The following is a 23,234-nucleotide window of genomic DNA, read 5'->3' as shown; positions in this document are numbered from 1 at the left end:
TGTCCATGTGAGAGCTCTGGGCTGCTCTGTGTGTGTGTGTGTGTGTGTGAGTTCTGGGCTGCTCTGTGTGTGTGTGTGAGTTCTGGGCTGTTCTGTGTGTATGGGAGAGACAGCGCTCTGGGCTGGTGTGTGTGTGTGTCCATGTGAGAGCTCTGGGCTGTTTTGTGTGTGTGGGAGAGACAGAGCACTCTGGACTGCTGTGTGTGTGTCCATGTGTGAGTTCTGGGCTGCTCTGTGTGTGTGTGTGAGTTCTGGGCTGTTTTGTGTGTGTGAGAGAGACAGAGCGCTCTGGGCTGGTGTGTGCGTGTGTCTATGTGAGAGCTCTGGGCTGCTCTGTGTGTGTGTGAGAGCTCTGGGCTGTTTTGTGTGTGTGGGAGAGACAGAGCGCTCTGGGCTGGTGTGTGCGTGTGTCTATGTGAGAGCTCTGGGCTGCTCTGTGTGTGTGTGTGAGTTCTGGGCTGTTTTGTGTGTGTGAGAGAGACAGAGCGCTCTGGGCTGGTGTGTGTGTGTCTATGTGAGAGCTCTGGGCTGCTGTGTGCGTGTGTGGCTGCTGTGTGCGTGTGTGGCTGATGGAGCCGCCCGGGAGGGGGAGCAGCACACGCACCGGCAGGGGATGAATCCCCGCATCCTCTCCTCAGTGCTGTCAGGGCAGGAGAAGCCGCGGGACCGGGAGCCGCAGCCCGCAGCGGGACGGGGCGATCGGGATCGGCGCATCTCCCTCCAGCAGCAGTGGGGTAAAAACAGCGGGACAGGGGCACCCGCCCAGATGCGGGAGAGTGGGCGGGCGTGGGGGGGAAGGGCTGAGAGAGGGACAAATCCATCCATTTGCAGTGGGGCAGGGCAGAGGGAGGGGCACTCCCAGCAATCTGCAGGGGGGTAGGGACCGGGGCCATTCCAGGCGGTGCAGTGGGGTAGGGACGGGGCATCTCCAGGCGGTGCAGTGGGGTAGGGACCGGGGCCATTCCAGGCGGTGCAGTGGGGTAGGGACGGGGCATCTCCAGGCGGTGCAGTGGGGTAGGGACCGGGGCCATTCCAGGCGGTGCAGTGGGGTAGGGACGGGGCATCTCCAGGCGGTGCAGTGGGGTAGGGACCGGGGCCATTCCAGGCGGTGCAGTGGGGTAGGGACGGAGCATCTCCAGGCGGTGCAGTGGGGTAGGGACCGGGGCATCTCCAGGCGGTGCAGTGGGGTAGGGACGGGGCATCTCCAGGCGGTGCAGTGGGGTAGGGACCGGGGCATCTCCAGGCGGTGCAGTGGGGTAGGGACCGGGGTCATTCCAGGCGGTGCAGTGGGGTAGGGACGGATCATCTCCAGGCGGTGCAGTGGGGTAGGGACCGGGGCATCTCCAGGCGGTGCAGTGGGGTAGGGACCGGGGCCATTCCAGGCGGTGCAGTGGGGTAGGGACGGGGCATCTCCAGGCGGTGCAGGGGGAAGGGACGGGGCATCTCCAGGCGGTGCAGTGGGGTAGGGACCGGGGCCATTCCAGGCGGTGCAGTGGGGTAGGGACGGGGCATCTCCAGGCGGTGCAGTGGGGTAGGGACGGAGCATCTCCAGGCGGTGCAGTGGGGTAGGGACGGGGCATCTCCAGGCGGTGCAGTGGGGTAGGGACCGGGGCCATTCCAGGCGGTGCAGTGGGGTAGGGACGGGGCATCTCCAGGCGGTGCAGTGGGGTAGGGACGGAGCATCTCCAGGCGGTGCAGTGGGGTAGGGACGGGGCATCTCCAGGCGGTGCAGTGGGGTAGGGACCGGGGCCATTCCAGGCGGTGCAGTGGGGTAGAGACGGGGCATCTCCAGGCGGTGCAGTGGGGTAGGGACCGGGGCCATTCCAGGCGGTGCAGTGGGGTAGGGACGGGGCATCTCCAGGCGGTGCAGTGGGGTAGGGACCGGGGCCATTCCAGGCGGTGCAGTGGGGTAGGGACGGGGCATCTCCAGGCGGTGCAGTGGGGTAGGGACCGGGGTCATTCCAGGCGGTGCAGTGGGGTAGGGACGGGGCATCTCCAGGCGGTGCAGTGGGGTAGGGACCGGGACATCTCCCGGAGGGGGTGGGGCGGAACAATGGCTCGGGGAGGAGCCGCGGGATCGGGGCCCCTCCCGGTGGGCTCGGAGGAAAGCCCCTTCCCTGCGCCGGCGGAAGGCAGCGATTGCCGGCCAGGACCGGGTCCCGCTGCCTCTCCAGCCTCTTCCCCTCCCCCTTGCAGAGCCGCGATGCTGCCCTGGCGCAGGAACAAATTCGTGCTGGTGGAAGCGGAGCGCCGGGGCAAAGCGAAGAGCCTGGGCCCGGGGCTGAGCTACGCCTCCCTGCTCTCCAGCTTCCTGCGCTCCTGCCCGGACCTGCTGCCCGAGTGCCCGCTGGAGCGGCTGGGCAGCGTGTTCCGCAGCCGGCGGCACAAGGTGGAGCTGAACCAGGAGGACCCCACCTACACGGCCTGGTACCTGGGCAACGCGGTCACGCTGCAGGCCAAGGGCGAGGGCTGCACGGACGAGGCGGTGGGCAAGATCTGGGCCAAGAGCGACGGCGGGGCCAGCGGCACCAAGGTGAAGCTGACGCTGGGGGCGCACGGCATCCGCCTGGCCCCCTGCGAGGCGCGGGGCGGCGCCGGCGGGCGGCGGCCGGGCCACGCCTACCTGCTGCCCCGCATCACCCACTGCGCGGCCGACGGCCGGCACCCCAAGCTCTTGGCCTGGGTCTACCGGCACCAGGTGAAGAACAAGGCCGTGGTGCTGCGCTGCCACGCCGCGCTGCTGGCCAAGGCGGAGACGGCGCGGGCCCTGGCGCGGCTGCTCCACCAGACGGCCAGCGCCGCCTTCGGCGACTTCAAGCGCCTGCAGAGGCTCAACGACTCCCGGCGCCTCCAGCGCCAGCGCCTGGGCGACGCCGTCGTGCCGCGGGTGCCCGCCCGCAAGCTGCTGCACGGGCAGTGCCCCTACCGGCCCCGCGCCGACCGCAGCCGCGGCGCCCGCCGGCTCAGCTCCATCCTGGAGGAGGAGGAGGGCGGCGGCGAGGAGCACCTGGGCGGCTCCCGCAGCCCGGCGGCTGCGGGCGCCAGCGCCCCGCAGCGCCGGGAGCGGGCCGAGGTGCTGACGTTAGCCCGGGAGATGAGGGGCTGGAGCCTCCGTTCCCCGGCGCCCTGGAAGCCCGCTCGGGAGGGACCCTGCTGGTCGGGCCGCTGAGGCCCGGAGGCTAGAGACAGCCCCGCTTGCCGTGGCGGAAGGGCCCGCCTGGCTGGGGTGAGGCTGGGCAGAAGGCGGCTGGAAACGCCACCTGCAGCTGGGCCCTGGCTGCTGCCTTTGCAGCCGGGGAGAGGCAGATCGCCGGAAGCGGACAGCGGTCAGCGGGCCCCGCGGGCTGGCGGGGCTCGCACACAGATAGACTGACCTACCCTGCCTGCCCTTAACACTCCTTCACTCCTGCCATCCGAGTACGGGCACCGGCTCCGACCTGGCCCTTTCCCCTGATCTTCTTCTGAGCGGACACTGAAATGATCTCGACCGGTTGGTGCATATATCTCCATCTCTTACACACACACACACACACACACACACACACACACAGACACTTGCTAACCGGCTCAGAGAAAGACTGCCCTGACTCTAATGACTGGCATCAAAGCCATGGGCTGGCTCCTGCTAAAGTGAGACATGCCCGCACGTTCTGGAAGGGGGAAGAGTTCCCTGAATGGGCAGCTGGCAGGGAGCAACTCTTGTGTGTATTTTGTACTTCCAGTGATTTCAAGAGAAAGAGAGAGAGAGACACACACACACAAACTGCCCGGGTGGGGGATTATATTTCCATTTCAGCAGAGGGAAGGAGAAGCTGGTCCAGCTGAAGTGACTTTTACTACTTGATCTAAACTAAAATTTATATATTTAAAAAAAAGCCATCTATTTACAGAGAGATGCCCTTAGATTTCACTTCTATTACAACATGCAATTTTTCTGTACAGTTTTGTACATGTCACATAGGACAGGTGCCTGCATGTGTCTGACACTGGGGAGGGGATGTGGTTTGGGGACGGCATGTACAGCACTATGGGGCTGAGGGTTTGATTTTCAAAGGTGCTGGGCCCCCACAGCTCTCCAGAAGGGGTTGTGTGAGTGCTCCAGAGCTCTGCAAATCAGGACACAGTTACATGGCTAAAGATAAGTGTCTAAATTCATATTTAGGTACCTAAATAAGCATCCTGATTTTCAGTGATGCTGAGCACCAGTTGTCTTTGATGGGATTTGGAGAAGTTCAGCACCTCTGAAAATCAGCCCTCTTTGATTTAGGTAGCTAAAGGAGGGTTTAGCTGTCTACAGTTTGGCACCCAAGTTTGGAAAATTTGGCCCTGGGGTGCCTAGGTGTGTCTTAAGGAGATGGGCTATAGAACACCCAGGAGCCAAATTCTTCATCTTGCTTTGGCTTCAACGGGGTTACATCGCGGAAAGATTTGGCCCACATGTGTGCGACTCTGGGGATGAGATGCAGAGCATCACACAGAGAGCACACACACACACACACACGCATATAATGTGGTAATTGTAATAAAGTTTCTCTGCGTGTTCTGCAATATGATTACTGTGCTTTATCTTTTGTAAACATTTAGCTGCCATTGTATCTCAAGAGCAGTAGTAGCTGGAACACAAACCAGCTCAGTGCTGGGTGAGGAATCGGGCTTCTATCTATTGATCTATTTCAGAGTTTTATACCGCTGCCCTTCACAGTAGTATCTGAGTGCCTTCCTGTCAAATTAATAGTGGTATCAACATTCCCAGTGGTCTTCATGGAGACTCTGGCACCTCTCCCTTTATGGGGTCCAGTCTAGGTTCTGGACCAGGAGGGTCATTTGGCTAGATTGCGTACCAAGCACTGATTATAAATGAGGGATTTTACTGCTCTGTTGGGATGGTGATGATGATGTTTGCGTGGGTGTGTATGTGGGTGAAGATTTGTTTGCTCAAAGGGGGTTGTGTGTGATTATTTGGGGAGGGTGCATGTGCATATGAATCTGTGTGATTGTGTCTCTCGGTGTGTGCCTATGCGTGTATCTTTTCCAAATGTGTACTCACACTTTGTGTGCATTTCATGTGTCTGCCATGTGCACATGTAGGAATATAGCTATACATTTGGCTTTAAACTGGGGAGCTGTAGCAGGATGCCCAAAGCCCACATGCTGATGTTCAAATTAGCATGTACCGCCAGTAAATTACCTGCAAGTGCATAAATACCTCCTCTAAGTGCCAATTTCGATGACCAAATGTGGGATGTGGCTGTCCCATTCAGGCACTTGTTTGACAACACAGCCCTGTATTTCTCTGTGTGCTGTATGCAGGGTAGATTGTAGACATGAAAGCATCTCACCCTTTTTGTGTGGCGCTCTCTGGAGATCAGCCCCTAGCAACCAATTTCCAGAAAAGAGAGAAACTCTGGAATGATTCTGTGCCCTAACATGGAGGAACGTACCGGAGTGTATTGCAGAAGGAGGAGAAAGCGGGCAGGGGTAAGCAGTTTTGCAAGCAGACAGCTGCCTTATTCCCTTTCATCTTCCCCGGGGCTGCCACCACCACACTTCCGTGGCATTTATCTCTGCTCTTGGGAGGAACAAACAGCTCCTGAAAAAACAAAACCGAGGAAAAGTCGTGACATGCTTTTAAAAATCCACATTCCTTCTTGACGGCAACGGAAGTTCTAGAAATGATGTCAAATAAGCAGCCGTTTCCAGTGGCCATGGCAACCGGCATTTTTAAAATCATGAGGCAAATGCCTCTGTGGCTTAACTCCACCCCCTGCGAGGAGCTTCCACCAGGGAGGGACTGGTCACATTTAAGCTAAGAAGATTGTTTTCCTCTTTTCCTTTATTCCTCTGCCTTTGAGGCATGTGGGTTTTATTAAAAGCTTATTTGCTTTGTGCTGAGTGACGGGGCTGAGAATCGGATGTTAGCCTTTCACTGGGATTCAGGCTCACATCCCCAAAGCAGGGGCAAGGCCTGGGGGACATTATTATTCCTCTAGTGCTGGTGACATGCCCTCTACTGTTGTTGAATACACAGACAAAGACACATAGCTGCCCCGAGGAGCTTACAAGGTGGATGTGTGGCCAAAGTCCAGCCCAAGGTGTATTGGTACCCTAAGAACTTGGGGGAGAGGGGCTAACCCACCAGTTAACAAAGCAGCCCCCTGTCCCATTTTTGTCCCGACCCAGTGGTATCGGGAACTGGGTTATTGGCCAGCTGGTCTCTCCACCTGACCTAAACATGATGGGATGGTCAGGGCTGTATTCTTGGGGAGTTGGATGCGAGGGGGGGAATCTGGCTGCATCGCTCCATGGGGGCCCACTCCAAGTAGCAACCAAGAGGCCTGTCTGCTGCTGCCAGACAGCTCCCCTGCATTCTCCGCATTGGTTCCAGGCTGAGGCAGAGGAGGAGAGGATGGAAAGTAACTGAAGGCAGAATCTATGCAAAATCCCCAGCTCTGTGTGGCTGGTACCTTGAGCCTGGAACTCAGTATGAAAGTAGCATAGTTCCCATCCCCACCTAATTTAAGACTTACAGACCCTTTCTCTGTTGTAGGCAGTGTTGCTGCAGTCATGTCATGCATTCATGGGTCCCAGAATATTAGAGAGACAAGGTGGGGGAGGTCATATCTTTGATTGACCCAACTTCTGTTGGTGTCAGAGACAAGCTTTCGAGCTACACAGAGCTCTTCCTCAGGTCTGGGAAAGGTGCTCCGAGCATCCCTTAGAATATGTGCTAACTCCTTAGATTAAACAATCTGTTCCACCTTGCTGAGCTGTGACCCTCGGCGTACCTCCCCGGACCTGAAGAAGAGCTCTGCATGCCTCAAAAGCTGGTCTCTCTCACCAACAGAAGTTGGGCCAATCAAAGATATGACCTCCCCGACCTTATCTCTCTAGTATCCTGAGACCCACACACGATAAATCGACCCCTGAGCGCTCTCCCGTCAACTCCTGTACTCTGGCGCCACGAAAGGCGCAGGCGGAGTTGATGGGGGAGTGGCAGCAGTCGACTCCCTCCTGTGGAGGCACCAGGGTAAGCCGATCTAGTACGTCGACTTCAGCTACGTTATTCACGTAACTGATGTCTCGTAACTTAGATCGATCGCCTCCAGTGTAGACCAGGGCTAAGACCCCCTCCTCTCACAGAGAGGAGAAGCATTCTCAGCTGGCTGACTATCCTGTCTGTGCCTAGCCTAGCCCTGCGTGTGGGCCTGGCCTGACCAGAAGTGGAAGGTATTTAGCTCCCAACTAGACACAATAGGAACACGGAAGGTACATGTTTAACTTGTAACCCTTTCCTTGGTGCAGACACCTAAGGCCATTAACTCATCACATGCTCGTGCCTAGCAAAAGGAATCTTAACCCCTTTGAATGCTTCCTGATTTCCAGGTGGGTGACACCTGGCCAGGGGGTGCATGCCTTGAGAGCAGGTAGAAGGAGGATTCTGGTGGCTGGTACAATAGGGGGCTAGGAGGATCTGGATTTGGAAGTGAAGTGTGGTCTTGCCTTGAGGAGGGGCATTTGGTGGCAGGTTAGACAGCTAATGCAGAGTCAGGGTACCTCTCTGGATAAGTCAGGCCTGCACACGTAAGTGATCGTTCTGGCAGCTGGGAGGAGGGAACCTGGGTGGATGTCCAGGATTTTAGAAAGAGGGTTAAGGCAGCTGGTTAGAAGATCAAGGACCGCATTACAGGAAGGATTTGGCAGTTTGTTGCCAGGAGGTGTGGGTGGGGGATCATGGTGGGATCCAGCAGCTGCATGAACTTACAGATGAATTTGCAGACTCATCCCCAGCATCCTAAGGTTAAGATTCCTTTAAAAGTAGAAACTTTGCTAGGGCTAAAGCAGCCCTGATTGCTGCACATGGCTTAGAAATCACACTCCAGCTCTCACCTCTTAGAGATTTAATCAGCTAGAGGCAAGTCAGTGCAGCAGCCATGGCAAGCGTCAGTCAGACAGGAACACATCCCTGAAGGATGCGAAGCAATCAGAGGCAAAGGAGAACTCCCGGATACGTTGCTTGAGAACATTCTCCTTCCATTAGTAGATTGCTGCTTGTCCCTGGAGAGCTTAGAAGAATCTCATGTGCCATAGAACTTCAGCTGCTTTGACTTGTCAGAGACGTGGCCACGGGGTGTGACCCTAACACATCTGAAAGCTGAATATGGTTAGGTTAGACCAGAACTAGGACAGGAGATCTGCAAGGGCCACCTCGCTGTTTTAAGGTGGGGCTGGTGACTCATGAAGTGCTACTTTTCCGTCTGGGCTGCTATTGCACTGACATCCCATCGTGGTGTTAGGGGATGCTGTCCTGCTGGAGGTATCTATCAGTTTCAGACCAAATGAGTACAGCAGGTGGAGAACAGCTGTATGGCCCAGGTGCAGCTGGGCAGAATGCACCTACCTGCTGAGTGCTCTTGGCGTTCCATTCATTTCTGATTTATTGGCATTTCTGTTAGCACGCTGTTAGCACAAATGTGATCGTCATAGATAATGACCAGTGAGATGAAGGATGAGCAGTGAAAGGGTTAAAGGTTCGCTTGGGGGATCCCACTCTAGAGAGCGTTGGCCCCCAGTGGTTTCTGAGTGGGCCAGTCCAGAGGGAGCGCAAGTGGATGGAATACAGCAGCTCTCAGGCTGGCTGCTCCCCACGGTTTAGCACAGTGGAAGGACGTGCTTGTGTTATCACAACAAGAATATACTTGATATGAGTGAAAATCCAAGTGTGACTTGTTCTGTGGCAATGCTTGGGCCCAGCCCTTGTCTCAGTTGCTGGCATGAGCCACGGGTCCTGGATGAGAGAGTAACTCTGTTCATGCTGATCTCTCTCCAGCTGGCAGGGATATGTGCAGCTGGTGTCAGCTCAAGCCCTTTCTGCCTTCTGGCTATAGAATGAGCTCACCCGGGGACACCGGCGCCTGTCCCCAGGGGGATCGGAAAGAAAAGGGGTTCATGAGTGGCCATTCTCAGCTCTCTGTAAGCTGTGCTGCTGATTCTATTGGCCAAGCAAAGTGAGGTCTCACACACAACTCAGTGGCATTTCTGTCTGTCAACGCCATATCTGATTCATTTCACCATTTCAGTGAATGTTCTAGGTATCATTGGCCACTGAAGGACACGCAGGGCCCCTTATATTTGGTTAGCAGACCCAGGTGCTTTAACCAGGTCTGTAATTGCCTACCTATCAAAGAACTGGTTGAGGGCAGCCATGAACACCTTTCAGCACAACAACACCCCCCATTGTCTCAATACAGTTTAAACATGTTGGTGCCCTAAATGACTTCTCTCCCAGACAGAAAGAAATGAGTGGTGGGAGGGAAGGAAGCAATGGAGAGGTAATGGCCAGAAAAGGGGTGCACACAGAGCCTTGGGCATGGGGGAGAATGGAGGATCCTGGCATGTGGGGGGAAAGGAGGAATGGGGTCACACAGAACCCCTGGCATGGAGGGAGCGAGAGGTGGGGTTGCAGGGAATCTGTGAACTAGGAAGGATAGCATATAGGGAGCTCGTGCAGTGTATCAGAGCGATGCCAGGAGCCGGGGTGAGTAGGGTGACCAGATGTCCCGATTTTAAGGGACAGTCCAGATATTTGGGGCTTTTTTTCACATGGGTGCCTATTACCCCCCCACCCCACCCTCTGTCCCGATTTTTCACACTTGCTATCTGGTCACCCTAGTGATGAGTGCAATGAACTTAACCTACAGAAGACACAAAGTGTGTGTCCCCACTTTTTATAGCCAGTGGGGACAGCTGATAGCACAGGGCTTCATGCACAGAGACATCCTTTCCTGAGCTCAGAAGGGCATTTAGACCACTGGCCTCAGCACGGTTTAGGCTCCCATAAACCTTCTCTTCTCTTCTGCCTTTCTCCTCCATCTTTCCTTTCTTTCTCTTCCCACTCCTCCTGCTTCCCCTTGCTTTTCCTATCTCCCCACTATGCCATTGTGGAGCTTTCTTTAAAGTGCAACGCTCATCTCTCATTAAAGCTGCAGCTCCTGGATGGAAGGAGCTAGATGGCTTTATACCTGGGCTCCTGCCTCCTCCTGCCACAGGGATCCAGATGCTTCTGGACTGTGCCCCTGGATGTCTGTCATCCATAACCAAAGGGGGAATTGAAATGATTAGCTCCCTGAAGCACAGTACAGTTACCAAACTGTCATGGGAAGTAAAGGGAAGAATCTTTACCATGCCTTGTATCACAGCATTGCTCAAGGATTTGCAGACGTGCTCCCTACAGGAGGTGTGTAAATGATGCAGTCACTGGGTGGATGCTGCAGCACTATTGGTAAATGAAAGTTAACTGGGTATTTGGTAGCATAGGGCAGGGACTGTGGAATTCTTTCCTTTGCCATTCTCAGGAAGCTTCCTCTTTCTCCTCCTCCAGCTGTGCCCGTCCAACCAGGGTGAGGTGGAGAACGGATGTTGCATTGGTGGCAGTACCAGGCTCCCACAAATCAGATCAGAGCCTGGTCAGTGGCACTGCATGGTTTCCTACCTGCTCCAATCCTGATCTGGAGGGACTACCGCTAGGGAGAAAGGTAGCTCAGCCCACGTCTACATTACAAGTGCTACGGTGGCACACCACTATGCTGCTGTCCTGCCACAGTGTAAATGCCTTCTACGGCGATGGAAGGGGTTTTTCCAAGGATATTGATAAACCATCTCCCCGAGCAGTGGCAGGTAGGTCGACAAAAGCATTGATTCTTCCATATACCTAGCCTCTTCTACACTGGGGGCTAGGTCAGCTTAACTACACGGCTCCGGGGTATACATTTTTCAGATCTTGGAGTGCTGTAGCTGTGTCAACCTAACTTTTAAGTGCAGATCAGGCCTAAGTGTCGAAGACCCATTCAGTGCTTGACTTCTCCAATGAGTTAGTGCTCTTTGTTTTGGGTGTTGTTATGTGGACATCTGTTCACCTGGGAACGTGCTGAGCACTGACAAACACATCTAGATGTATAGAGTTTAAGGCCAGAAGGGACCATTATGGTCATCTAGTCGGGCCTCCTGCGTAACACAGGCCATAGTTGTCAGCTAGTAATTCAGCCGCTGTGAGCCTGGTAACTTGTGGTTGAACTGGAGCCTCTCTCTTTTAAACGAGGTCCACTCTGGATGTAAAGACTCCAAGTGACGTAAAAGCTCTTGCTCAAGTATTGGTTAATGGTTAATTACCCCCACTGTTAACAATGTATGCCCTCTTTCCACTTCATTTGCGTCACTTTCTTCTGTGTTTCAAATCTTGTCTGGGAGCTGGACGTGGGGTGTGTAATTCTCGGAGAAACCTTTCAAACCCAATTGCAACCTTCAGTCCAAACAGCCCTGTTGAAGATGATGGGAGAGGAGAATGAAGATGTGGGAGGGACGGAGGGGGGTCAGTTTTCCATACAAATTGGTGCGTGGTTGTGGACAGGGCATGGGACGGGAATTTAGGATTTTCGGCCAGCTTTGTGACTCATTTGCTATGAAACCCTGGATAAGTCACTAAGGGCCAGATTTGTAAAGGTATTTAGGCATGTAAAGGTGCAGATAGGTGCCTATGGGATTTAGGCACCTAATCTGCTTAAGTGGCTTTTGAAAATCCACTAGGGATGTCTCTGCATCTTTAAAAGAAAAGGAGTATTTTTGGCACCTTAGAGACTAACCAATTTATTTGAGCATAAGCTTTCCTGAGTTACAGCTCACTTCATCGGATGCATACTGTGGAAAGTATAGAAGATCTTTTTATACACACAAAGCATGAAAAAATGGGTGTTTACCACTACAAAAGGTTTTCTCTCCCCCCACCCCACTCTCCTGCTGGTAATAGCTTATCTAAAGTGATCACTCTCCTTACAATGGAACAGCCGTGTTAGTCTGTATTCGCAAAAAGAAAAGGAGTACTTGTGGCACCTTAGAGACTAACCAATTTAAAAATTGGTTAGTCTCTAAGGTGCCACAAGTACTCCTTTTCTCCTTACAATGTGTATGATAATCAAGTTGGGCCATTTCCAGCACAAATCCAGGTTTTCTCCCCTTTTGTAGTGGTAAACACCCATTTTTTCATGCTTTGTGTGTATAAAAAGATCTTCTATACTTTCCACAGTATGCATCCGATGAAGTGAGCTGTAGCTCACGAAAGCTTATGCTCAAATAAATTGGTTAGTCTCTAAGGTGCCCCAGTACTCCTTTTCTTTTTGCGAATACAGACTAACACGGCTGTTACTCTGAAATCTGCATCTTTAGGTACCCAAATACCTTTAAAAATCTGGCCCTTAGTCTCTCTATACCTCATTTCCCCTCTCTTAATTAAAGGGGCTAACTGTGACTTCCCCTCCTTTGAGATCGACTCATAAAAAGTGCTACATAGGCAGTTTGTATTATCAGCAGTGGAAACATCTCAGGGCAGTCCTCCTACAGTGACAGGCTGAGACAACAGGAACCTTAGCACTGGGACTGGCTCTCTCTGAGAATGCAAGTGAAGTGTTTGATGACATCTAGTGGCCAGTTACATTACATGGATATTCCCTTTGGAGATCCAAGCAGCTCAGCGGTACCATAGCTGATTATATTCATCCTAGGAGTATCTCAGTAGCTCAGATACTACGGTGATGGGTGCGCTATAAGAAGCTCATTAGCAGAGAACTGAATATTATCTATATGCATATCCCAAGGAATCTGTCCCAGGTCTCATTTCCTACTTGAAGGAATTAGAGAAACTGGCTAGGTTCATTGCTACTAACATTACTTTAGACATGATCTACACTTAAAACTTATTCCGGTATAGCTAAGTCCATCAGGAGCGTGAAGAAGCCTCACTCCTGACTATGCCAACAAAACAGCCAGTGTGGATGCAGCTGTGCCAACAGAAGAGGGCTTTTATTGGCAGAGCTAACATTGTTCAGGAAGATGGTATTCCTTCACTAGCAGAAAAACTCCTTCTGTTGGCATTTACTGTGTCTACACTTGGGAGCTATGCTGGCATAGGCTCTGTAGCCTAGACATAGTTTTTGCTCCTATACAATCCTTTTTAGCTTCAGAGCACTGAATAAAATATTAATTAGCACCATCATTCTCTGCTGGTGCTCAGCAAAAGAAATTTTCAGAATAGTTTTCTATTTTGTAATTAATTTGTTTGGTAAAATCATCTGAAGAAAAACTGGAAACAACACCCATGGTCTGGTCCCTTTTGATATAATAGCGACTGGTGCAAGTGTGCAAGTTCCTTCTAGTAGAAAGCAATGACCATGAGCCTTTTGGAAGTACCCCCGACCTCCCACACTTCCCTCCTAGGACTGGCCATTCCCCTAAACATTAAATACTGAATGCAGTGGAGCCATCCTATCTTAGAAAACACACCCCATCCTTTCCACCACTAGCTTTTTTAACGTTAAAGCCAGATCCTGCTTTCGCTATCAATGTGAGTGTCTCACCATCTAGTGGACAGAAAGAAAGCAACATGGAAAAGAACTGAATCAGCCTTGGCAATATTACATTTAATGGGACAAATTTTCTTCTTGATGAGCCCCTGAAACTTCTCCTATCAACCATACCTATGGCACTGATGGGAACAAGGAAGAGATGCTGGTGTGATGAATGTGGTATAATTACATAGACAAGGTAGGTGAGGTTAAATCTTTCATTGGACCAACTTTTCTCGGTGAAAGAGACAAGCTCTCAAGCTTACACAAAACTCTTCTTCAAGTATAATTACATATATAGTTATAGATAAATAGATCTCCAAAATGAAATCTCTCTGTCTTAAGTGAGGGTGACCTCCTCCCCAATAATGCATTCAGACCAAGCGTTTCAAACTTGTGTGCCTAAATCCACATATGGACACCTGAGTAAGTGGCTTGATTTTCAAAGTTGTTGAGTACCCACAACTCCTATAGACTTCAGACTCCTTCCACAGGAGTTGTGCCTAATGTTTCAGAAAATTAAGCCACATACTTAAGTGCTTAAATATGGATTACTTAGGTGTCTAGCTGTTACCCCCACCACATCTGAAAATTTGGCCCCAGCCAATTGTGCCGTGCTGTGCTGAATTCCACCCCAAAGGCCTCTGCTCTTCAACAGTGGGTGAAGACTGCGCTAGGCATAAGTAGAATAAGCAATTGTTTAAGGTCCCAAGCAGCTCAAGGGCCCCCCACTTTAGTATTACCCCCCAAAATACCGTTCATCTTATTTAACATGGACTTTTTAACAAGTGTATTTGTATGTGTTGTGTTGGCATATATTTTGGTTTGTGGAAATAATGCAATTTGTATATTTAGGGCAGTGGATGTGGGGTAAGTAGGGCTCAGGCTATTCCTGCTTAAGGCCCCCACTGGGCTAGTACTGCCTCTCGGTGAAATGATTCCTGGTTGCCAAGCTCTGGGATTAGAGTACATAAATGTATAAAGCAGTGTGGCCTAGCAGAGAGAGCACCAGACTGGGCTGAAGAGGCCTGGGTTCTATTCCCAGCTCTGCCACAAGCCTGCTGGGTGACCTTAGGCAAGTCACTTCCCCCCTGCATGCCTCAGTTTCCCCAGCTGTAAAGTGCTGTGAGCGCTACCTATGGGAAGGGCTAGCTAAGAGGCAGGGATCATGGTGGCGCCAGGTTGCGCGCACAGGTGAGGGGCAGAGCTGGGAAGAGAAGCCCTGACCCTGGCTCCCATCCCCAGAGGCAGGCACTGGGCGAGCTGGGGCCATGCAGAAGACGGGGCGGGGGGCTCTAGCCCTAGAGGAAAGCAGGGAGGACTCTGTCTCAGAGGCACGGGGCAGTGGAGGACCCCGCGTGTCTCCTCTAGCCCTACACTCTATGACCCCGCTTCATCTCGCTGCTGCTCGCGGATAGAGTGTAGGCGCAGACGTCATCAGGCCGCGCCGGAAGGGACAGGGACAGGGACGGGCTTGGCAGGGCGGGGTGGGGTGAGTGTCCTTCCTTGGCACACAGCGGGAGGAGGCAGCGGCCGGGGGCGTCCGGGGGGGGCAGGCCCTGGAAGGGGTTCGCCCCCTTCCCCCCACGGGCTGCGGGGGACACGCGCTGTGTGTGCTGGGGGCGTTAGGAGACGACGCTGGAGGCGGGGTGAGGGATGGGGAAGGGAAAGTAAGGGGGAGGGGGGAGCGTGGATCCAGGGGGGTGTAGGGGCAAGTAGGGCTACCGGGGCGGGGGGCGTCGGGGAGAGTAGGGCTACCAGGGGTGTGTTTGGGGCGAGGAGGGGAGTTCTTGGGGGTGGGACAGGTAGGACGGGGGTGGGGGCCTGCCCGCCCCATTAGTCACATTTGGGTTTCCCAGAGGCTAGCGCTCAACACTGACTGCTCTCCTCGCCCTCCTGCCACTATCCCTATAAAGTAAATAGCTGACATCAGCCCTGCTTTTGCTTATGCTTATACAGTGCACACCAGCTGACTCTCCCTTGCTGCCAGGAGCTATCAGCGTCTAAATTATCCTTGTCGCTTTCCTGAACTTACCTCTCTTGCTCCCCCCCTCGCCCCTCTCAAATGGCTCAGTGCTTCTGGCTCAGATTGAGACCACTGTAAATCCTTTTTATCAATGAGGTCCGTTCCTCCTCTCAAAAGCATGGTGACAGGAAAGCAGTTTCCACAGGAAAGTCTCTTAATAACTTGATCATTATTGAAAAGGAGTACTGGTGGCACCTTAGAGACTAACAAATTTATTTGTGCATAAGCTTTCGTGAGCTACAGCTCACTTCACAAAAGCTTATGCTCAAATAAATTTGTTAGTCTCTAAGGTGCCACAAGTACTCCTTTTCTTTTTGCGGATACAGACTAACACGGCTGCTACTCTGAAACTTGATCATTATTGTAACCTTTTGTTTTTTTTAAATATGTTTGAACTAGATCTAAATTGCAATGATGGAAAGTGGGGGGCGGCCTTCAACTGGCCAACTTATACTGCTGGCCACCAGTTCGGCTGTCACAGCAATTCTGTACTCCATTTACAGGCAGAAATCTAAAGTTGCTCACAGCCTCAAGGTCAGTTGTGTGATATATTTATTTTATTATTGAAAAGTACTAACTTTACAATTTGGTGTGTAACACTGTAGCACAATCGTAGGTTAGAAACTCCATATAAAAGAATAGTGTTCCGATGAGTGAATATTTAGTTCATTTGGAGATGTTTTTCTCTTAATTGAATATTTCATGTCTTTATTTGGCTGTAGAGTGTGTTATTAGTTCTCCATTTGTTTGAAGGTGCAGTATTTATCCTGTTCCTAGGAGTGCTCCCCCTTTATATATTTTTTTTCAATATTTTAAAACTGGTTCAGGGATTGCTTCATTGTAATAGCTTAAACTAACTAGTATGATAAGTGTGTTTGGAGGTGTTTTATTAGATTAACATGTTTATGTCTGCTACACTTACGATAGCAAGTAATTTCCACTGATGATTTAAGATAGAACACTAGACTGGGACTCGGGTGACCTGGCTTCTGTTCCTAACTCTGCTACTGACGGGCTGAGTGATGTTGGGCGTGTCAGTTTACCGGTCTGTGCTTTAGTTTTCCCATATGTAAAATGGGGTAATGGTACGGACATTCTTTGTAAAGTGTCTTGAAGTCTACTGAGGAAAAACACTAGATAAAAGTCAAGTTTTCCTATTAAAACTAGGGAGGAAAAAGAATTAATATAGTTAGGCTTGGCAGAATTCTATTTTTATATTTTGACAGATAATATTGATTATTTAATTTAATTTTTTTAATTTTTATCAATTTAAATGTTCACAGTTGTGGGAAATTGTGGAGGGGCCAGGCAACAATTATTTAATGACAGTAGACATTGAGATTCAAAAAGTTACAGCTTTGTAACTTAAAACACACATTGTCAACATCATATGCCAAAATATACAAAGTAAATATCCTTAAATCAAACTCTTATAAGTTCTCAAACAGCATTTTTCAATGGAAATATATTTTTTTGTCGATTTGTATGTGTATTGTGAAATGGACATTTACCAATAAAAATCTAACCCTCCCAAGCCTAAATATAGTGCTTATTGTAAATTAGCACTGAACTGACCCCCTATTCCTCAAAACCCTCCTTTCCCCACCCCCAAGTTTATCTGCACAACACAGTCTTTAGAAATTAGTCATAAGCGAGAAGTCTCTTTTACATCTGTTTCATAACACACATTTAGTCTATAACTACTGATACATATGGCTCTTTTTGTATATAGGGAGCAAAAAAAGTGAATCTAGATCAAGACTTGAAGAACATTCTTATGGAAGCACCCGGAAAATGTGTCCCGTATGCAGTTATTGAAGGTATTGTGCATAAGTGCCTGGGTCACTAGAGGGTTCTAATAGCTTCCAATCTTTTCCATTTCACCTTCCCTTCTTCTAAGAAAATAACTTTTCTCCAGCATCTCTGATTCTGGTCCAGGTATCTAAAGCAGAGGTTGGTCGAGAAAACATTGAACCATCCAGCAAAACTCACAAGGATAATGAAGTTCCATTTCAAGCAGTAGGCTCAGCACATACATATATAAAATAGTTCCTAATGTTTCCTGTGGATCCTGTCTAATCCCAAACTAGTCCTTACATTAAATGACCTCCATTAGGATAGAAAGTCAGGCAGTCTCCCTAGAATAGTGTGTCTGTTTCCTTGCCTGGCCTATATCCACCTCCTGACCCTCTAGACCTTATTCTAGTTCTTCATCTGGGACAGTTGCTGACAATTAAAAGCACTAATTCTCTTCTTATATTTTTAGCCTGTCTGTACCATAGTCTTCTGTTGTTGCATAACAGGGTTAACTCTGGCATTACTAATTTTATATGTAATAAAAATGATATGTATAATAAATAATGGTTAACGAATATGTAGCCTTTACAATTCTTGGTAAAATGGTTCTGTATCTTTCAGGTGTTGTGCGGTCTGTTAAGGAAACTCTCAACAGCCAATTTGTGGACAGTTGCAAGGGGGTAGTTCAGAGGCTGACACTACGGGAACATAAAATGGTGTGGAATCGAACAACCCATATCTGGTATGTCTACTTCTCTTCTTGGAAAGATCCAGACATATATGCTCCCCCTGTTGGCTTTATGATGAAGACAGCTGCCAAAAAAAAGTAATTGGGTATTGAATTTGGTGAGGTAATTCAGTGGTGTGATTTCATTTGGTCATGAAGTCTACTGAATAATGCAGGAGTTTGGCAGTGAACTAGATTTTGTAGCTCAGTTTACTTGTTAGGAGAGGCAACTATAAGGCAATTCCTTCTGTATAAAATAGCCTGTAAACCAAGGTTACTTAGTAACTAGCTGGCTGGGTATTTTGTTTTCCATGAATTATGGATGCTGTTTCAAAACCAGACAAATAGTGCATTGGATTTAAATGGACATGTGAGTCATTCAACAATTAAAATGGTCTAGTCAGTATTTGGATGGGTTACTGATCAATTTTGAACCAAGGCTCCAGGGTGGATTGTCAGACTATTTTTTGCTGCTGGTAATGCTGTCATTCGGATCAAACCTTAACCACTTGGTTACTGGAGGTCAAATGACACTTTTCGTGAGAAGTAATATTGCTAACCTTGGTGTCCTAGCCAAATGCCATTTATTTTCGCTCCTTAAATTCTTTCTGCTGTGAAAAAGTGGCTGTGATGGTAAGTGAAACTGGTGCGTACGGTTGCTGTGCAGTGTTAAGTAGCTGCTGCGATCGACCTCGGGGGTGAATGCCTTTCAGTGTGGGACGAAGTCATTCCTATATATAAAGTGTGTAAATCCCTTAAAGTGTGTATGTATTGAAGGTGCATGTACATGTCATGGATACTTTTTAATAAGATTTAACATCTTCCATCCCATTCCCCATATTAGGTCCTTCTTTAGGAGCTGAAAACTTTTCTCTCTCAAACCCATTTTCTATTTCTTTTTTTCTCTTTTTTTTCCCTTGAGGTGAGCAGGGTAATTGGTGGTGGTAATTGGGAAGGAAGACACCTGTAAACACTCGTGTTCTTCACAAATTGATGTACATAGGTCAGATTTTTCAGCCCTACCAGCTTTATTTGTTCCCTTTAACGGCTACTGCAGGGGCAATTTACACTGTTTTTTGAGGTTTTTCAACATAATCTATGACGCATTTGTTCGTAATTCCTTGGCAATCGAGTGGTGGGAATGGCAGAGCCTTAAAGTAGCGTGGATTATTATGAGCAGTGGCAACAACAACAATCTGAGCTTCACAGCGCATTCCTCACCAAGTCTGAATGCTGTTCAATAAAATCATAAAAAAAATCCGTGATGGTGAACTGAAGTGTGCAGCAAACAGTCACTTCCTTAACCTACTTTTGAACTCTATTGCTGTTGTTTACAGCGGGGAGGGTATTTCACTCTGTAAGCATGAGAAGAGTCATTATTACAAGCCCTTAGTCCCCACCCCAAAGTTTCAAGATTGAGTGATTTCACATAACTAGCCTACTCAGAGAATGCATGAAACTATTGGGTGTAGGAAGTAGAAGTGTCATTTGGGGTGGGAGGTGTTCTCCCAAAAGCCTTATAAATGAAAATTACTGCAGAATTTATGGAGGAGCCTGCATAAAGATTTCAAGACCAGGATGTGTTGTGACCCTCATGTACCTGGAAAATAGGGAATTACGCTAATCCAACCTAGCTAGTTTAAGAGCATTTTTCAACAGCTGTAAATTGTTCATATTGAACAATGGTCACAACCTGGCAATATTCCCCAGATGTTAAAATGAGTTCTTAATAATAGACCTACAGCACAATTCAAATGATAAATCTGGTGAGAACATGATTCCTTGACTCAGAGAAGGAATCGGAAGTCGCATTGTCAAATGAACCTGCTGAAACCGGATCATTGCTCCACTCTCTGAGCCTAAACAAAGCCTCCGTTAATTGAGTTACACTTATTAAAATTGCTTATGTGCCATGCAGTGCTTCTTGCCACACAACAATTTGTCAAAGTTGGAAACCCATTTGGAAGATTAGATGGAATTAGATATGTCTGAATGTCATCTTCTTGCCAGGGGAAGTGCAGCGTCTGCTTCCGTATAAGGAGCTAAGCAGAAGTGTGAGAATACAAAAGCAGGGCCTAATACAGACCCCCCAGGCAACACTGCTACAGAAAGAAACAGCTTTACAGTTATTTTGACCAAGAGAAACTTTTGCTAGGACATGTAAAAACAGGATTCAAATAGTACCCGTGCTTTTCCCAAAAGCCAAGTTATGGCACACGAACATAAAGGAGGGCATTCTCAAGAGGATCAGACGCTGCAGAAAGTTTCAATGGCTCCAGCAGCGTGAAGGTACTTGTTCCAGGGGAATTAATGTAATATTTTGTTCTTTGGCACTTTTTGTCTACTGACCTCAAAGTGCTTTGCAAGCATTAATTAGCTGGCCCTTACAACACTGTACTATGCTACTGTCAAGTATGTGAGAGGAAGGATGCGTTGTTGATTTAATTTATGTAGGATTAGATGCTGATAAAGATTTTTCTTTCCTAGCTGTGGATACACTGAAAGTTGACTAATTTTATCTTTTGAAGATTTTTTAACCTCATCTTATAGAAGACTAGAAGGCTTGAAGATGGGGTGTTTACAACAAAGCAGATTAAACACCTATTTCACGGCTAGGCATTAATTAGGGGAAAGTGGCTTGTGTTTTTGCTTGTCACATGTTCCAGCTGATGGCAAAACGGTTATGCCTGCATTTGCTTTATTTCTCACTCACTTATCCTCCACCAGGAATGACTGTGAAAAGATCATCCACCAGAGAACCAATGCAACGCCCTTTGACTTGGTGCCGCACGAGGATGGTGCCAACGTCACAGTACGAGTGGTAAAGCCCCTGGATTCTGCAGAACTCAGCTTGGAGACAGTGTACGAAAAGTTCCATCCCTCTATTCAATCCTTCACGGATGTGATTGGCCATTACATTAGCGGCGAACGTCCCAAAGGCATCCAAGAAACTGAAGAGATGCTGAAGGTTGGAGCAATGTTAACGGGAGTGGGAGAGTTGGTCCTAGACAACAACACTATCAAGCTGCAGCCGCCCAAGCAAGGGTTGCAGTATTATCTGAGCAGCCTGGATTTTGACTCCTTGCTGAAGAAGCAAGAATCAAATGTCAAACTCTGGAAAATCCTGACAGTCATTTTCGGCTTTGCAACCTGCGCCACACTCTTCTTCATTCTGAGGAAGCAGTACCGGGAGTTTCGGGAAAAGCAGCGCCTGAAACAAATGCAAGATGAATTCAGGCAGACTCAGGAGCAGCTAAGGCATGACATGAACACTGAGGGTGGGGACACTGTAAAAAATGTCTGTGTCGTCTGTCTGAGTAACATTAAGTCGTGTGTGTTTCTGGAGTGCGGGCATGTCTGCTCATGTGACGAGTGCTACCAGGCACTTCCAGACCCAAAGAAATGCCCTATTTGTAGGCAGGCGATTGCTAGGGTGGTTCCCTTATACAACAGCTAAACGATTGTGGCTTTGGAGCAATTTGCAAAAACATTTCCCCTCTTAAGGGGTTTTCTCAAGTCCTCCAGCTGGTTGGCCTGTCTGGCAACTTGGGCAGGTGCTGTTCCTGGGGGGTGAAATTTGTTGGGAGAAGAGTGAGCGGGTGAGAATGCCTTGTGATCCAAAACGCAAAAGTAGAAATTTTACTGCAGAGGCAGAACTGACGTAAAGGTTATAACTTAATCAAAGAACTAGTCCTAAAGGGAGCAAATCCAGCTAATGAGTGCATTGAGTTTCCTTTAGACTGCCCCCAATAGACTTTGAGGATGGTTTATGCAATCTCCAGAAATGAAGTTTTTATTAGGCTGGTGAGTTAATATGTTTCTCTTTCTGCACTTCCAATCCCTTGTGTTTATTACCGTCGGTATTTACATATCTTTTGATTTTTGTACTTTGTGTTACTGGTTTATTGTAACTGGATCTGCAGTCACTGTAGATTTGGTTTGATCCCACTTGATTTCAGCGTCTGAAATATCTGGGCTAGAAAAAGCTTTAGTCTGAGATGGCCTGTAGACTGCAGGATTAAAGTGATGCTGTCAAGTAGTTCTAGGGCTGAATTTAGCGTTAGGGATTTTTTAAGGGCTTTTACAAAGCCTCATATGAATGGAAATATTTTCATGAAAGACTTTATTTAATTAGAGTGAGCAATTATGTCCACATTGTCCTCTCCTTGTTCTCCTACCACCACCACAAAACATATGGGGTTGGTTGTTAAACCTTTCTCTGCAGCATTGGAAATCTATATACAACTGCGTCATGCTAGCACACAAAAACCAGACAGTGAAATTCACCTGTCTGGCTTCATTGTCCAAGCTTGAGTTGGATGCAAAAAGGAAAGGGCATCAATGGTGAAGAGTAAATTTGACTTAGATTATTAAAACTAAACAAATCTTAAAGTGGGTGGTAGAGCAGGCAAGAAATTTCCTTTCTCATGAGTTTTTATTTAGACAATGTCCCTTATTTTAGTAGGTGAGGCTGGTAGTGATGTCAATTAGGCTAGGAACTGGAATGGAGATGATGGATGGGATTGTTATTTGGGCTTTTGGAATCTGACTCTAAAAGTTTCTGTCTCTGTTCATGAGTTCAGACTAAACGTTGCTACTTCCCAGCAATAGAGCAGTAAGTGATACGAGAACAGCACTCCTCTGGAGTCTTGTGTTATGCTGTATGTATTTCTTTTGCTTTCTGTTTATTCTGACACATACACAAATTGGCCAAGCAGCATCATGACAATAGACAGTGTATGGTTATAAAGTAAAATCTTGAGTGGGATTAGATTTTTTTTTTAAATGTACTTTATAATACACCATTTTGCCTTCTTTCTTTCATTGATTTAACGTTCTGATTTCATGAGTGGTGGTGAACCACAGAGTGCTGGTTACCCTCAGTACTATTTCACAACATTTGTGAAACAAAGGGGTGCATTGCATATTTGTGCATTGACCACAACATAAAGCAAAGCTTCGTTGATACTCCGGTACTCCTCTTTATTTCATACCATGTATATTACAAATAAACATTTATCTGCAAAAAGAAAGCACAAATCTCTTTCATTTCCCAAATTTCGTATTAAATAATAGATGGAAACTATTCGTGAATGGAATATAAAGACTTCCTGAACAGGGTGACATTAAGGTCAATATTTATGTTGGAGGACATCAAATCTTCTTATTCAGTAAACACGAAGTCGCTGGATGTATTGTATTTTTTGTACATTCAAAATATTTGAGATATTTCTAGTGTACTCAACTTCTGTTATGGCCATGAATTTTAAAAGGGTAACTTTGAAACTCATTC

General features: G+C 48.6%; 2 protein-coding genes across 2 annotated transcripts; both read left to right on the top strand.

Annotated features, from left to right (window-relative positions):
* Positions 1–327: 327 nt before the first annotated feature.
* On the top strand, positions 328–4,548 carry FAM43B (family with sequence similarity 43 member B). Its single transcript, XM_073316358.2, has 2 exons — positions 328–734; positions 2,197–4,548. Exon 2 carries the CDS (start codon positions 2,204–2,206, stop codon positions 3,167–3,169), a length of 966 nt encoding a protein of 321 aa, XP_073172459.1. The 5' UTR covers positions 328–734; positions 2,197–2,203; the 3' UTR covers positions 3,170–4,548.
* A 10,331-nt stretch (positions 4,549–14,879) lies between these two features.
* MUL1 (mitochondrial E3 ubiquitin protein ligase 1) lies at positions 14,880–22,974 on the top strand. The gene is made up of 5 exons (XM_073316467.1): positions 14,880–15,040; positions 15,817–15,951; positions 17,150–17,237; positions 17,836–17,956; positions 20,669–22,974. Exons 2-5 carry the CDS (start codon positions 15,829–15,831, stop codon positions 21,396–21,398), a joined length of 1,062 nt encoding a protein of 353 aa, XP_073172568.1. The 5' UTR covers positions 14,880–15,040; positions 15,817–15,828; the 3' UTR covers positions 21,399–22,974.
* Positions 22,975–23,234: the final 260 nt, after the last annotated feature.

Source organism: Lepidochelys kempii, chromosome 18, assembly GCF_965140285.1.
Source record: "Lepidochelys kempii isolate rLepKem1 chromosome 18, rLepKem1.hap1, whole genome shotgun sequence".
In the NCBI taxonomy this organism is placed as follows: Eukaryota; Metazoa; Chordata; order Testudines; family Cheloniidae; genus Lepidochelys; species Lepidochelys kempii.
Note: the sequence above shows the minus strand (reverse complement) of the source record. Positions and strands in the feature narration are given on the sequence as shown.